This window comes from Cajanus cajan, chromosome 11 (assembly GCF_000230855.2).
Source record: "Cajanus cajan strain Asha chromosome 11, NIPB_CcT2T_4, whole genome shotgun sequence".
In the NCBI taxonomy this organism is placed as follows: Eukaryota; Viridiplantae; Streptophyta; class Magnoliopsida; order Fabales; family Fabaceae; genus Cajanus; species Cajanus cajan.
Window position 1 is genome coordinate 2,240,031 of NC_138527.1, and position 12,951 is coordinate 2,252,981.

The 12,951-nt window shown below is 33.3% G+C and overlaps 1 protein-coding gene across 1 annotated transcript; it reads right to left on the reverse strand.

The window, feature by feature from the left end:
- Positions 1–5,343, reverse strand: LOC109805416 (peroxisomal nicotinamide adenine dinucleotide carrier). The gene is made up of 11 exons (XM_020367478.3): positions 5,133–5,343; positions 4,960–5,070; positions 4,804–4,878; positions 4,275–4,405; positions 4,087–4,141; positions 3,747–3,899; positions 3,216–3,284; positions 3,019–3,126; positions 2,536–2,604; positions 2,038–2,092; positions 1–653 (listed from the first exon to the last, which is right to left on the reverse strand). Exons 1-11 carry the CDS (start codon positions 5,217–5,219, stop codon positions 463–465), a joined length of 1,104 nt encoding a protein of 367 aa, XP_020223067.2. The 5' UTR covers positions 5,220–5,343; the 3' UTR covers positions 1–462.
- Between the last annotated feature and the right edge of the window lie 7,608 nt (positions 5,344–12,951).

The following is a 12,951-nucleotide window of genomic DNA, read 5'->3' on the forward strand; positions in this document are numbered from 1 at the left end:
TTATGCATAAAGCATTTTTGTTTTTCGTTATTTGGAAAGAAAATGCTTTCATAACACTGGAACACACTGAGATGTTACAATTATAAGTTTAGTCACTGGAAACAAAATAAACTGCTGTTGGAGGAAGCCATTTTCATGTTTGAGAATGTGACTGTTCCTTGGATCTTGAACACCAATTGTGACATTTTCCAAAGTGATCTCAGCACTTCATGACAGAGAGATAATATATGTCCAGGGAGGATAGCTGATCTAGACTAGTGGGGTTAATTTCATCCATTATTTGGTGAATACTTCATTATTCTCTCACCACAATCTGTGAATAATAAAGAATATTTTCTAGTAAAAAAGATTTTAAAAACATTTCTAAACTTATATCCAAACAGATTCTAAGAGAAACTTATCCCTTTCACATGGTAAAGAAGGAAACTACTTGCTTTACTTTCTTTAGCTAAATGAAGAGATTCAACTACTCATATTTGATACAACTTTCTTGCTTTTATCTGCTAGCACCATAAAAGCCTTAACAAGCTCTTCCTTAACCATGAATAGAACAGAAGCTGCAAAAACACTCTGTACTATCTTTGTGCTCATCCCCTTATAAAAGCCAGGTAATCCTTCATAGCGGATCATTTTAAGTACCGCATCAAAAGTACCTGCATTTACAGCTTTAGAAAAGGGAAAGCATACTTTGATAAAGTGGAAGACATACAACATAATTTTTTCTTGCTTGTTTTGATTTTTCAAGATAGTAAGTGAAATATGCAGATTATGAACAAAAGTATTAATTTATAACCATAGTCCTAATGACATCAATATCGTGTTAACAATCATGTCATCAATCATTGATTCAATAAGAATGCTAACAACCCATTAGAGTTGGTCTAGTGGTGGAGGGTTAGAATAACATGCACAAAATTTTAGATTCGAATCTTGGTGTCATCATTAGAATTTTGATAAATTAAAATAAGAGAAATTCTATGGTACCCATCTTATTTGAGAGGGTACTGGTACAGTTTTTAATATTTTATATTTTTAATAATTTATTTAAATAATATTTATAATATTTTTACTTTCAATTTTTAAATTATTTAGTTATTTTATTTTTTATTTTATATATTCTAATTTATTTGCAATAATATTATTATATATTTAAATAATTTAATTTTAATAATTTTTTAAGTATATTTTTATTTTTTCACTTAAATTTTTTGAATTTCTATATTTTAATTTTAATAATTTTTTAAGTATTTTTTTGTCTTTTTGTCATAAATTTTTGAATTTCTATATTGTAATTTTAATAATTTTTTATTTTTACTATTTATTAATTTTTCTTTTTTTTAATATTTTATAATATTATTGAAATCTTATAATTTTAATTTTTATAATTTTATCTTACTTTTTATTTTATAAGTATAATTTAGATTATTCATTTTATAATTAAATTAATTTTTTTAAAATCTTTTATGAGTTTACATAGAAAAATGTATTGGAACCTCTCGATCTTTGAGGGTACCGTAGCAACTCCCTTAAAATAAATAATAAGAATGCTAATCCAACCATAATTTTTCAAAGTACACGTACATCAAAAGAAGTGGAGGAAGTCAACTCTAAGTTGAATAAAAGCTTTCAAAGAAAGCTGATTCATACAGAATGTAGAGAATGATCCAGAGTTTCTGAAGGCATTGCCAATGATTTTTACGATGCAGTTATATTGTGTAATCAAGGAAGTTTTACAGCTGAAAAGAAAATTGTAGGAAGCACATATTATAAAATGCAAAACAAATAGCACAGTTTTTCTCCCCTTTTATTCCTCTCTGATGTACCTAGAATTATAGGCTACTTACAAAAGCAACTAACGAAGTTTAAGTTGCAATGTTTAGTGATTCCATAGCTTTAATGTACAACAACAGAAACTTAATGACAATTGACCACTTCAACCAAATATTGATAAAAATTCGGATAAAACAAGAAAAATATGTTCAAAATGTCCAAAGGCAAATTATGTTATACTACATTTATCTAAAACTAAAAGCAAACCTGAGTATCTTAATGAGCTACTTCCACCAATCTCCTGTTTTGCTTGAAGCCTTGACTGTGTGCAAAGAAACATGAAGTAGTAACTAGTGAGAGTCATCGAGCATATACAAGCGTGTTATGATGCATCTATGTTTAAGACTTGAGACCGTACAGAAAACTGCAAGAGATCGAACTCTATTCTGTTGTCAGACCATTTGCTTGCTGAACAGTAGTTACATACAGATTTCAAGCAAGACTTCAAGAGAGAAAACTATGATAGCATTGCATGGAATGAATGTAAAGCAATCATTCGGGACCAGGATAGTTGAAAATTGAGCATTTTACTTTGAAAAATCATTTAAATACAAAAGTGGACTAATGCTTGATTATTGATGAGATAACGACTTTGAAGTGGTTGAGAAGTATGCCCTATACTAATATGATCACTTGATAAGGTTGTATCTTCTCAATAACTAATAATAAGCGAGGAGAAAATGAAGAAATTATTGGTGAATTTACCTTGACAACTAGTAATGGATATGTTGAGACAGTGGCTCCAAGTTTTGCTATTGCTCCCACCAAAAAGACCTTTTTGAAGGACAGGAGGATGCTTAGTTACTGATATGCACAGCAAGGGACGATATACAAACAAGTGATATGAAACAAATTAAAATGTTCTAACATGCTTTCCACTTAGTTCATATTAAAATGTTCTAAGGACCTATTTGGACAAACTTCTCTTTAAACTGGAAAGCAAAATAAGAAATGAAATAAATTTTTCCATGTGTTAAAACTAACTTATGCATAAGCTATTTTGTAGAAGCTCTTTCCTATTAGCTTCCCTAAATCTTATATTTAGCTCATGTATAAGTAGTTTTAGCTTATGGAGAAGCTTATTTGAATTTTCCTTCCTATTTTTTTCTCCTAGAAGTGTTTTTAGAGAAGATTATCCAAATAGGTTTGACATGCTTTCCTCTTATTTCATATAAAAGTAGTCTATACCTCCAAAGCAGATATACTTGTATCCCCTTGCTTCTTAGCAGCGCGTTTTGCCCTTAGATGCTTTAATGAGCTCTCATAAATCATAAACTGAATTGACGGATTGCATACCTGTAATGAAAATTCCCAGATATATGGAGATTATATAAATATTTACACAGGAACTGAACACATCAAATAAAACAAAAAATGAGTCTGACCATAATAAGGGCAGGGATGACACCCTTCCAAAATCCAACTATACCCGCTTCATTGTATACTTCGTTAGCCTGTAACCCAACCAAAATTTATATTAGCATAAACAAAATTGAAAGTGCTTCTGTAACAGGAAGTATGACAATCTTAGGTATAGTATTATATAAATTTCCGGGACAAGCCTATGAATAAATAATCTACGCTTTTTTTTAAACAATATAACAAATTTAAAATTCAACATGAGATCACGAATGTAATTGAGGGAGGTAACTCGGTCATTTTCTGTTTCTGCCATGAATAATGGATCAAGAAGAATGTGAAACGATAAATCATTTTCCAAAAAGAGGTGGAAATTTCTGGGGAAAATAAACTCAACAGAAGTTCTTCTAGTTTAAATTTGTTGTTTCAACTGTAAATCTAGCGACTAAGAGAAGGGAAAAGAACAAGAAGAAAATCCACACTCAATCTCTGATCAATGTATAGAACGAGCAATAACCGTAGAAGGAAAGTGAAATATAAAGACTGAAGAGACTAACTGCATGTATAGTTCCATATGGACGAGGTTTTATGGAATTCAGTTCAGCCAAATTGTCTTGTAATGTTGAGCCTGCTATGGTGCTTTCAGAAGCTGCCCTCCTTAAATCTTCTTTCTTTTCCTCCATGATTTTCTTTTCTGCTTGAGTATGAGTCTAGAACCAAAATATTAAATGTCACACATAATTGATGTTGTACACAAAACAAGGATACATAGTTTGAGAGTAGTAATAGAGCAATGACCATTGGCTAGTTTTAAGTATTCAAAGTCTATGGATTGTTCCACCTACAAACTCTAAAACTTCAAATAAATAGTCCAATTTAGGAAATATCTGAAAGCACCTGCATCCGAGTAACCAAAACCCATATTGGGTTTGTCAGCAATACATTCAAGGACCTGCAGAATAATATAACTGCAATAAGAATATGAATCAAATAATAGAAGCAGGGTTCACTATCACAAACACAACATAGACAAGAGTAGTATGAAATGAAACATTCAAACAAAAGTGGCATGATGGAGTGTTCACCCAGCAATTGCAGCCACAACAAGCCAACCAAACATCCCAACAGTACCATCTCCATGCCCTTTCACTTTCCGCGCAGCTGCAATGGCCACAGCCTTGTTCTTGAAAACTTGATAGAAATAATAGTAAATGCCCTGATAACATTTAAAATAAGCATTTAGATAACAACCCCACAGAAAAGCACATCACCTATCACATTTTAGGCATGTTTTGATAAACTTTTCATACACTTATATACCAGAAGAAAATAAAAAGAAATGAATAAAAATTTTCTCGTTAAGTTATAATACAACTTATACATAAACTAATTTATAGAAATTCTCTCATTTAGCTTATACAAAAGTTGATTTTAACTAGTGGATAAATTAATTTTAACTTGTAAGATAAACTTAATCCATTTTAACTTGTATTTATTAAAAAAATTATTCAAATAGGGCCTTAAGCCTTGAACTTTGCATCTTTATGACTGGTGAATACTGAATAATGGGCAAAGGCTATTATGGGGTATGGTTAAAAACTGAAACTTGATAACCTGAGAAGCAGCAGTTCCAAGAAGAGAAGGCTTGAGGCCACTATAGAGTCCACCCCAACCCTCACTTCCAATGACCTGACAAAGGGTCACAAATTCAATCAAGACACCATCTAAACAGAACCAACCAAAAGAGAAAAAATTGAGCAAAGTTAGAACCTGAAAGATCTGAAGAAGAGTGCCAGGAGCTTTGGTCGAGTTGGAGGACTGTGGAAGCAAACTTTGCTTGTTCCTTTTGAGTGTTCTCTCAGTTTGCTGGCGCGTGTTTACCTGAAATTGCAATGGAATTGGTTACACGGCCAAAGGAAGAATAAAAGAGATAAAGAGAGTACCGTTTGAAGAGGATAAGTTATGATTTGAGCAATAATTCCACCACCTGCACCAGCCAAACCATTTGCAATTGCGTTTGATTCTGACATGGTTGTTGTTACTCTTCTTCCTTGTTTCTGTGTCTTGAATCTTAACTCATTTGAGCTTCACTTCACACACTTCTTCCAAAGAGAAGATATAAAGAATAGGTAGAAAATGGCAAGACTTTGACTTCACATGGTAAAAGGAAAACTGTTTTTATTGGTAGTTAGTTATATATGGTTATTATTTGTGTTGTTAACAATAACTAGATATATCGTGCCTTGCACGAGAATTAGTGTTTTTATTATTATTATTATTATTATTATTATTATTATTATTATTACTATTAGGTTAAAATTCTTATTTGGTCTCTTATAATATTTTTTTGTTTCAATTTAGTCCTACTTTAATTTTTTGTTTCAATTTAGTCCTACTTTAATTTTTTGTTTCAATTTGGTCCCCAATAATTTAAATTATTGCAATTTGGTACTTCCGTCTAAATGATTTAAACGGAGTTAACTGTTGGCCACGTGGATGCCAGGTGGATGTCACATAGATACCACGTAGATGGATGCCAAATTTCTCGAATACACCTGGAACCAGAACGACCCGTTCTGGTTACACTATTGGTATGTAAATTTGGCATATGGAACGGGTCGTTCTGAATTCAGAACGGCCCGTTCTAACACCAGAACGGGCCTTTCTAGTTTCAGAACGGCCCGTTCCAATTGCAAAATTAACACATAACATGTGCATGAAGAACGGGCCGTTCTGGTTTCAGAACGGACCGTTCTGGTTCCAGGTGTATTCATGAAATTTGGCGTCCACCTATGCATCTACGTGGCATCCACCTAGCATCCACGTGGCTAACAGTTAACTCCGTTTAAATCATATCATTTAGACAGAAGTCTCAAATTGCAATAATTTAAATTATTGGGGACCAAATTGAAACAAAAAATTAAAGTGAGACTAAATTGAAACAAAAAAGTATTATAAGGGACCAAATAAGGGTTTTAACCTTTTTCTTCTTCTTCTTCTTATTATTATTATTATAATATTAATAATAATAATAATAATAAAATACATTTTTAATCCTTGTAATTTCGGTTATTTGATCTTTTCATTTTCATATTTTAAAATAGATTATTTTAGTTTTTATATATTTTTTTAATCATTTTTAGTCATTATGTTAAATAAACCTTTTTAATTCCTATAATTACTTTTGTAAACATTATTTGGTCAATTTTGTTAATTTCTTTATAACATTAATTTTTTTAATATTAGCTAATAGATGTTTTCAATTTTTTGTTTTTGATATTAAATCTATTTATAATATAAAAAATAAGTTTTGTATTATTATGTTGACATATCGTTATAAAACTAATCTCACATGATTTACATTAGTGTCTTTGTTTATATATCAATTCTTCCTCATCTCTTTATATTTCTCATGTAATTGTGAGTTGTTATGATCATAATTAATATAATATTTGGTGGTTACAACATCAACCAATGAAGAATTTTATACTTTATTATATTTTTTCCTTCTAAAAGTTTTAAACAATTCATCTTCATTCATTGTCAATGTGTATAAGGAATTTCTACGTTCTATTATATCTCTGTTATACTAAAAGTTCTACATAATTTATCTTCTCTCATTGTTAATTTAAACTTAAAATGAATTCTCCTTTTTCTTAACTATTCAAAATTTTAATCCCCATTTATTGACATACAATTTTCATTATAGAAATCTAAGGTGATATTCACAATTCTTTCTCTTATTTTGTTTTTTTTTTGTATTTTTTTTCCTTTTCTCATGATAATTTTTTTTTCTAATTTAAATGTTCTAAATTTTAATATTAATTTTATATTGTAATTTTCAGTAGAATTTGCAGGTGATATTCACAATTTGAGGTATAACAAGTGACCTAAGAGTATTATTTCACTAATTATAAGATTTTGTTTCTTACCCATATTTTGGAGACCTTTTGTGAAATTTTATTTTCTTCAAAGATTATTGAAGAATGAATGGTGATGAATTGGCGATGCAATTTTGATCAAAAATAGAAGATGAAATTCACAATTCTTTATCTTATTTTATTTATTATAAGTTTATTTTTATCTGTTTGATATTTTAAAAAACTTTTTGTTGTTCTCTCTATCACAAATGTTCTGAATTTTGATTTTTTTTTCTTATGTTCAAATTCTCACTAGAAATTGAAGTTAATATTTACAATTTTCTCTTATTTTTCCTTATTTCACTTTGTTGAAGCTTTCTTAGATCCATGATTTGGAGACCTTTTTAGTAAAGAAATAATATACTTTTATGTTACATTTTTTTGTTTTCCACATTTTTTCTAAAGTTTTGTGAAACTATATTTCTCACTTTATATGATTTTAAATTGTTCAAGGACTATTGGAAAATGATGTTCATTCAAGAAAATTAGTTTTGCGTGTTAATTAAGGAGAACGAAAAACTAGAACAAGATGTATGAAATTTGGGATACATTGAAACAACATATTCATTTTTATTCTTCCATGATGGTTAGTTTTGCTATATTAATGTTAAACTATATGAGTGATATGATGCATCCTTGTTATAATATATTGTTTAAAACCATATAATTGTGTCAAAAATAAAATAATATACAATCAAAATATCTCCAAATCCACCTTCAAATTGAGCCTCAAATTTGTCATATTATTTCTTTTTAATTTACATATGATAATTAACTAGTGGATTTTATTTATATCAAAATAAATATTAAATTATTTAGTAAATCAATATTCAACCATGTAATTAAAAAAAAATTGAATTAAATTTTATTTGACAAATTAAGCACCGTATTTAATAATTTTTATTGAGTTAATTTTGTAATAAATGACATATTAATCAAATTAAATATCTTAATTACAAAGTAATTATTAATATATCACACCCAATCACTTGCAATTGAAAATGAATTGTTAATAGTAAATAATTAAAACAATATTAAACAAATTTTCATATAATTTTTACGTTTCATTATATCATAATTGTCTCAATTAATTGTTGTTAATTAAATATTTATTATAAACTTTAATTTCAAAATAATTATTAAATTTTAAAGTAATAGTTACTTAATACAAATTTTAATATAATTCTTATTTCAATGCATATTTTATAATTATTTAATTTTTTTCTATCTGTACTGCGAAACCGAGCTTCGAGCTCGGCATCACAGCGCAAGATGACCTCGGGCACGCGCTACGCGACGTCAGCTCGACATTTAAGTAGATCATAACTGATCTCAGGGAATCTCGCTCCAGACGAGACCCATTATCTAATTTTATCACATCTCATATCAGGCCTAGAGCCCAAAGCAACCCTAATTCACACCAAGGTACGTGCATTACTTATACGAGACTCATACTCATACAAACCCTAACTTTAGCATCAGAGTCTCTTTTGCAGGTACTACCCCCATCTTGGAGCATCAAGCGTACCAGCGAAGGAGGCTCACCAATCTTACTCGGAGGATCATCTCTACAGCAGATTTCCGGTAAGAACATTTGGCGCCCACCGTGGGGCCGATCAAGACAGCTCTTATCGACCACGCTTATGGTATTCACCAGAAGCCATAGTAGACGCGCAACAGACGACGCAAATCACTCAACTACCATGGATAGCGAAGCAGCATTAAGGAGACTAATCGACCAGGTCGAACAGATGCGGCAACAACACGTCGCCGACCTACAAAGCATGCGTGCCAAACACGACACTGACCTAGCGGCAATGCGTACCGCTAATGAAGCTGACCTGGCGACGCTACGCGCCGAGAACGAGCGAATCCGCGCTCAACTCCCTCGGCACCACTCCGATCATCCTCCTCATACGAGCAACCACAATGAGGAGGAGGAGCACTCAGTCTCTCAACCCCGAACCACGACTAGGGCACCGACTCAACGACCTGCCACGCATCGGTCCCATGCACCACACACAAGTCGGCCCATGAAGTCAGCAAGGCCCCTACTCATATCCCAGGGGATCAGGCAACTTTCCGCCGCCACCCTTTTGTGGATGGCATCATGGAGACACCACTCCCTCATGGGTGGAAGCCTCTCCACCTCGATCGCTATGATGGCACGACGGACCCAGATGAGCACATTGACCTGTATACGACGCAGGTAAACCTCTACACTAACAGTGACGCTATCTTGTGTAGGGTTTTTCCAACCTCGCTCAAGGGAGCCGTGCTCAACTGGTATACCCAGCTGCCCGCCGAGTCCATTGATAGTTTCGGCACCCTAGTCAGAAGGTTCACAGTGCAGTATGCGACGAGCCGACCTCACCATGTCACTTCAGCCGCCCTGGCCAGTCTCAGGCAAAATGACGAGGAACCACTCCGGGCGTTCATGGAGCGATTTGTCGCCACCTCGGTTAAGATCAGAAATCTGAACCCCGAGGTCGCCCTGCATGCCATGCTTATGGCACTCAAGCCCGGACCATTCGTCGATAGCCTATGCGACATGGACGAGCTTCGCGCTCGCGCGGCGGGCTACATCCAGATGGAGGAACACTCTGCTTTCCGTGACCAGGTTCGCGAAAAAGGACCAGCGAAGCTGGAATAGGGACACAAGGATAAAATCAGAGTCAATAACGACAGCCAGTTCAAGAAGTCGACTAGGGCAAACAGAGGGGGGATATATGACTTTTACACTCCCCTAAACGCACCCAGAGTCCACATCCTGGAGGAAGCCAGCAACAACAACCTACTCACCCTTCCACCACCAGGTCACACTCCCAACAGTGCTGACAAGTCCAAACACTGTCGGTACCACAGGAACCACGGTCACACCACAGAGGAGTACCGCACACTCCGGGACCGTATCGAAGAGCTCATCCAGGCAGGTCACCTCGGCCAGTACGTCCAGCGACAGCAGGGTCACCGAGGGGGCTATGGTGGACGAGGACGGGGCAGAGGTCGTGGTTCGGGAGCTCGCACGGACCAACCCTCGGGTAGGGATGGCAACGGGGCGGGGCGGGTACGGGTTTCATGATACCCGTCCCCTTCCCCGCAACTCAAACCCATACCCGTCCCCGTCCCCATACCCGTCGGGTATGTAAATTTTGTCCCATCCCCGTCCCTGTCGGGTATCGGGTATACCCGTACCCGTAAAAAAATAATTTTTTTTAAAAAAAAATATTTTTAAAAATATTTTTAACTTATCTTTATGTCATATTACAATGATAATTGGGTTGTTTGTCTATCTCATATTTTAATCAAGAGACTTGTTAATAATTAAACAACTACAAATATTTCACATCATAATAAATAACCACACATAATTAAAATCTTACAAATTAAACAACCACAAATGTTGAGTAATGTCACAAATAACAACCACAATGTTGAGTTGAAATAACAAAATAAACTGAAATCTCTCAAATAAAAATTGAAATTCATCTTGCAAGTGAAAAATGTTGAGTAATGTCATTAAGCTTCAGTCCACCTATCATAAGACAATTTATAAAAAATTAGAATCGAGTTATGAATGAAAATTTTAAAAATTAGAATTGAAAAATTAGATTGGAATAATAAAATTAAAATTCACTTACAACATCTATTAATTTTGCACATGTTCAGTAATTCCACTTGCATGCAATCCACCTGCATACAAAAAAAATAAACTTTAGATGTGATAAATGAAACTGAAAATTTGTAATATTAAAATATAATATACCTTCATCATTAGATTCACTTTCACTGATTAAAGTAATTTTTTCTTTAGTGGCTTTAGCACCTACAAACATCAAATATAGAATATTAATTAGAATTGATACAAAATTACTAATTGACCATTAATGCTAATTTATTTTTTATTAATTTACCTAGATAGTCTGAGTTCCAAAGCCAACTTTTAGTACACATCAAAGCTTCTACGGTAGTATGATTAAGTCGACTACGATTAGGACTTAATATTTGACCGCCGGCACTAAAAGCAGATTCAGAAGCTACAGTAGTGATTGGAATGGCTAAAACATCCCTTGCAATTGCTTGAAGTATTGGATACTTTAACCCATTTATTTTCCACCATGATAAGATATCAAAATCCGATGTAATAGGTAAATTATCTTCCTCCAAGTAATAATCCAACTCTGTTTTCATAGATGAAGTTCTAGCTTTTTTCTTTTTTGCCATGAACTTTACAAAATCACTCATGCCACTATCACCAACATTTCCCTCCTCAAATGATGAAAACCCAGAAGAAGACCCATCATTCTTCTTTGCTCGATATTCAGAAACCAAATCATAACACAATTGACGAATTCTACTAATTTCCAAATCACAATCAATGTCATACAATTTATCAAAATAATATTCAAGCAAATCCATTTTGTACCTTGGATCTAAAACAGAAGCTACTCCCATGATATCATGAATGGCACTCCAATAACTTTCAAATTTCTTTAACATTTGTTCTGCCATATTGTGAATGATTTGATTAGGAGACTTTACCCATTCATTTATTGCAAGTTTGATCTCACAAATCTTTGGGAAAAAAATGTTGGCAGTTGGATATTTGGATCCAGAAATTATTTCTGTAATATCATTAAACATTCTCAATCTCCCACAAACATCTTTTGCAAACTCCCATTGTGATTCAGTTGGCAAACAAGTGTATTGAGATTCACGCTACTTTAATCGAAAAAATACATCCTTATAACACAAAGCAATATCAAGCATCTTAAAAGTGGAATTCCATCTTGTTGGACAATCTAAAGTTAATTTTTTGTTGAAAGGAATTCGCAACTGTTTAGCTGTTTCTTCAAATTTTTCTACCCTCTTAGGTGTTGCTGTCCAATATGCTACACTTTCCCGAATTTTTTCCACGCCTTCTTTAACAACTCCCAACCTTTCTTTCACAATCAAATTGAGGATATGTGCAGAGCAACGCATATGAAGCAAAGATCCATTGTGAATTAGTCTATCTAACTGCAACTTATCCTTAATTTTCTCAACCATGCTATCATTTGTGCTACAATTATCCAAAGTAATAGTGGATAATTTTGTATCAATATTCCAATCCAACAAACAATCAATCAATACATTGCAAAGTCTATCAGCTGTGTGAGGTGCAGGAACATAAATGAACCTATATATATAATCATATTGTCATATAAAAAGATTAAAAAAAAATGCAAAACCAATTAGTAAAAAAAGCTATAAATTAAAGAAACTTTGTACCTCAAAATGATACTCTGTAAGGTCCAATTGCCATCAATATAGTGAGTTGTGATAGCCATATACCCTTTTTTTTGGTTGCTTGCAGTCCACATATCTGATGTAATTGCCACTCTTCCTTCATTTGTATCTATCAGCTTCATGACAACTTGTTTTTCATCTGCATAGATATCGAGTATCTCTTTCTTCATTGTATTTCTTGAAGGAAGTTGAAATAATGGTTGAATTGCTGCTACAAATCGTATAAACCCAATATGGTCCACTATTGAAAGTGGATATTCGTGCAATATAATCATCAATGCAAGCTCCCTCCTTGCATTTTCTTCATTATAACTACCACATGCCAATTCCTTTTTCCCACGTCCTAAAACCTTAGAAAAAAGCATTGTTTGGCCCCCCTTCCCACTTGTAGAAGCCTTCTTTAAAACACATATATCTAAATGGTGGTGCAAGTGCTTTGTTCCATTCCTCGCTTCTCCTCCAAGAAATTTGTTACAATAGTTACATTTAGCTTTATCCTTTCCATCAATTCTAATCTTTTCAAAGTGTTGCCACACAACACTTTTTAGCCTCC

Bases quoted from the DNA above. Each gene is read 5' to 3' on its own strand.
- LOC109805416 (XM_020367478.3), bottom strand. From the start codon at position 5,219: ATGTCAGAATCAAACGCAATTGCAAATGGTTTGGCTGGTGCAGGTGGT. The intron at 4,879-4,959 runs GTTCTAACTTTG...ACCCTTTGTCAG, and splicing joins CTCTTCTTCAGATCTTTCAG to GTCATTGGAAGTGAGGGTTG. The intron at 3,900-4,086 runs GTGCTTTCAGAT...TTTTGGTTCTAG, and splicing joins TTTTGGTTACTCGGATGCAG to ACTCATACTCAAGCAGAAAA.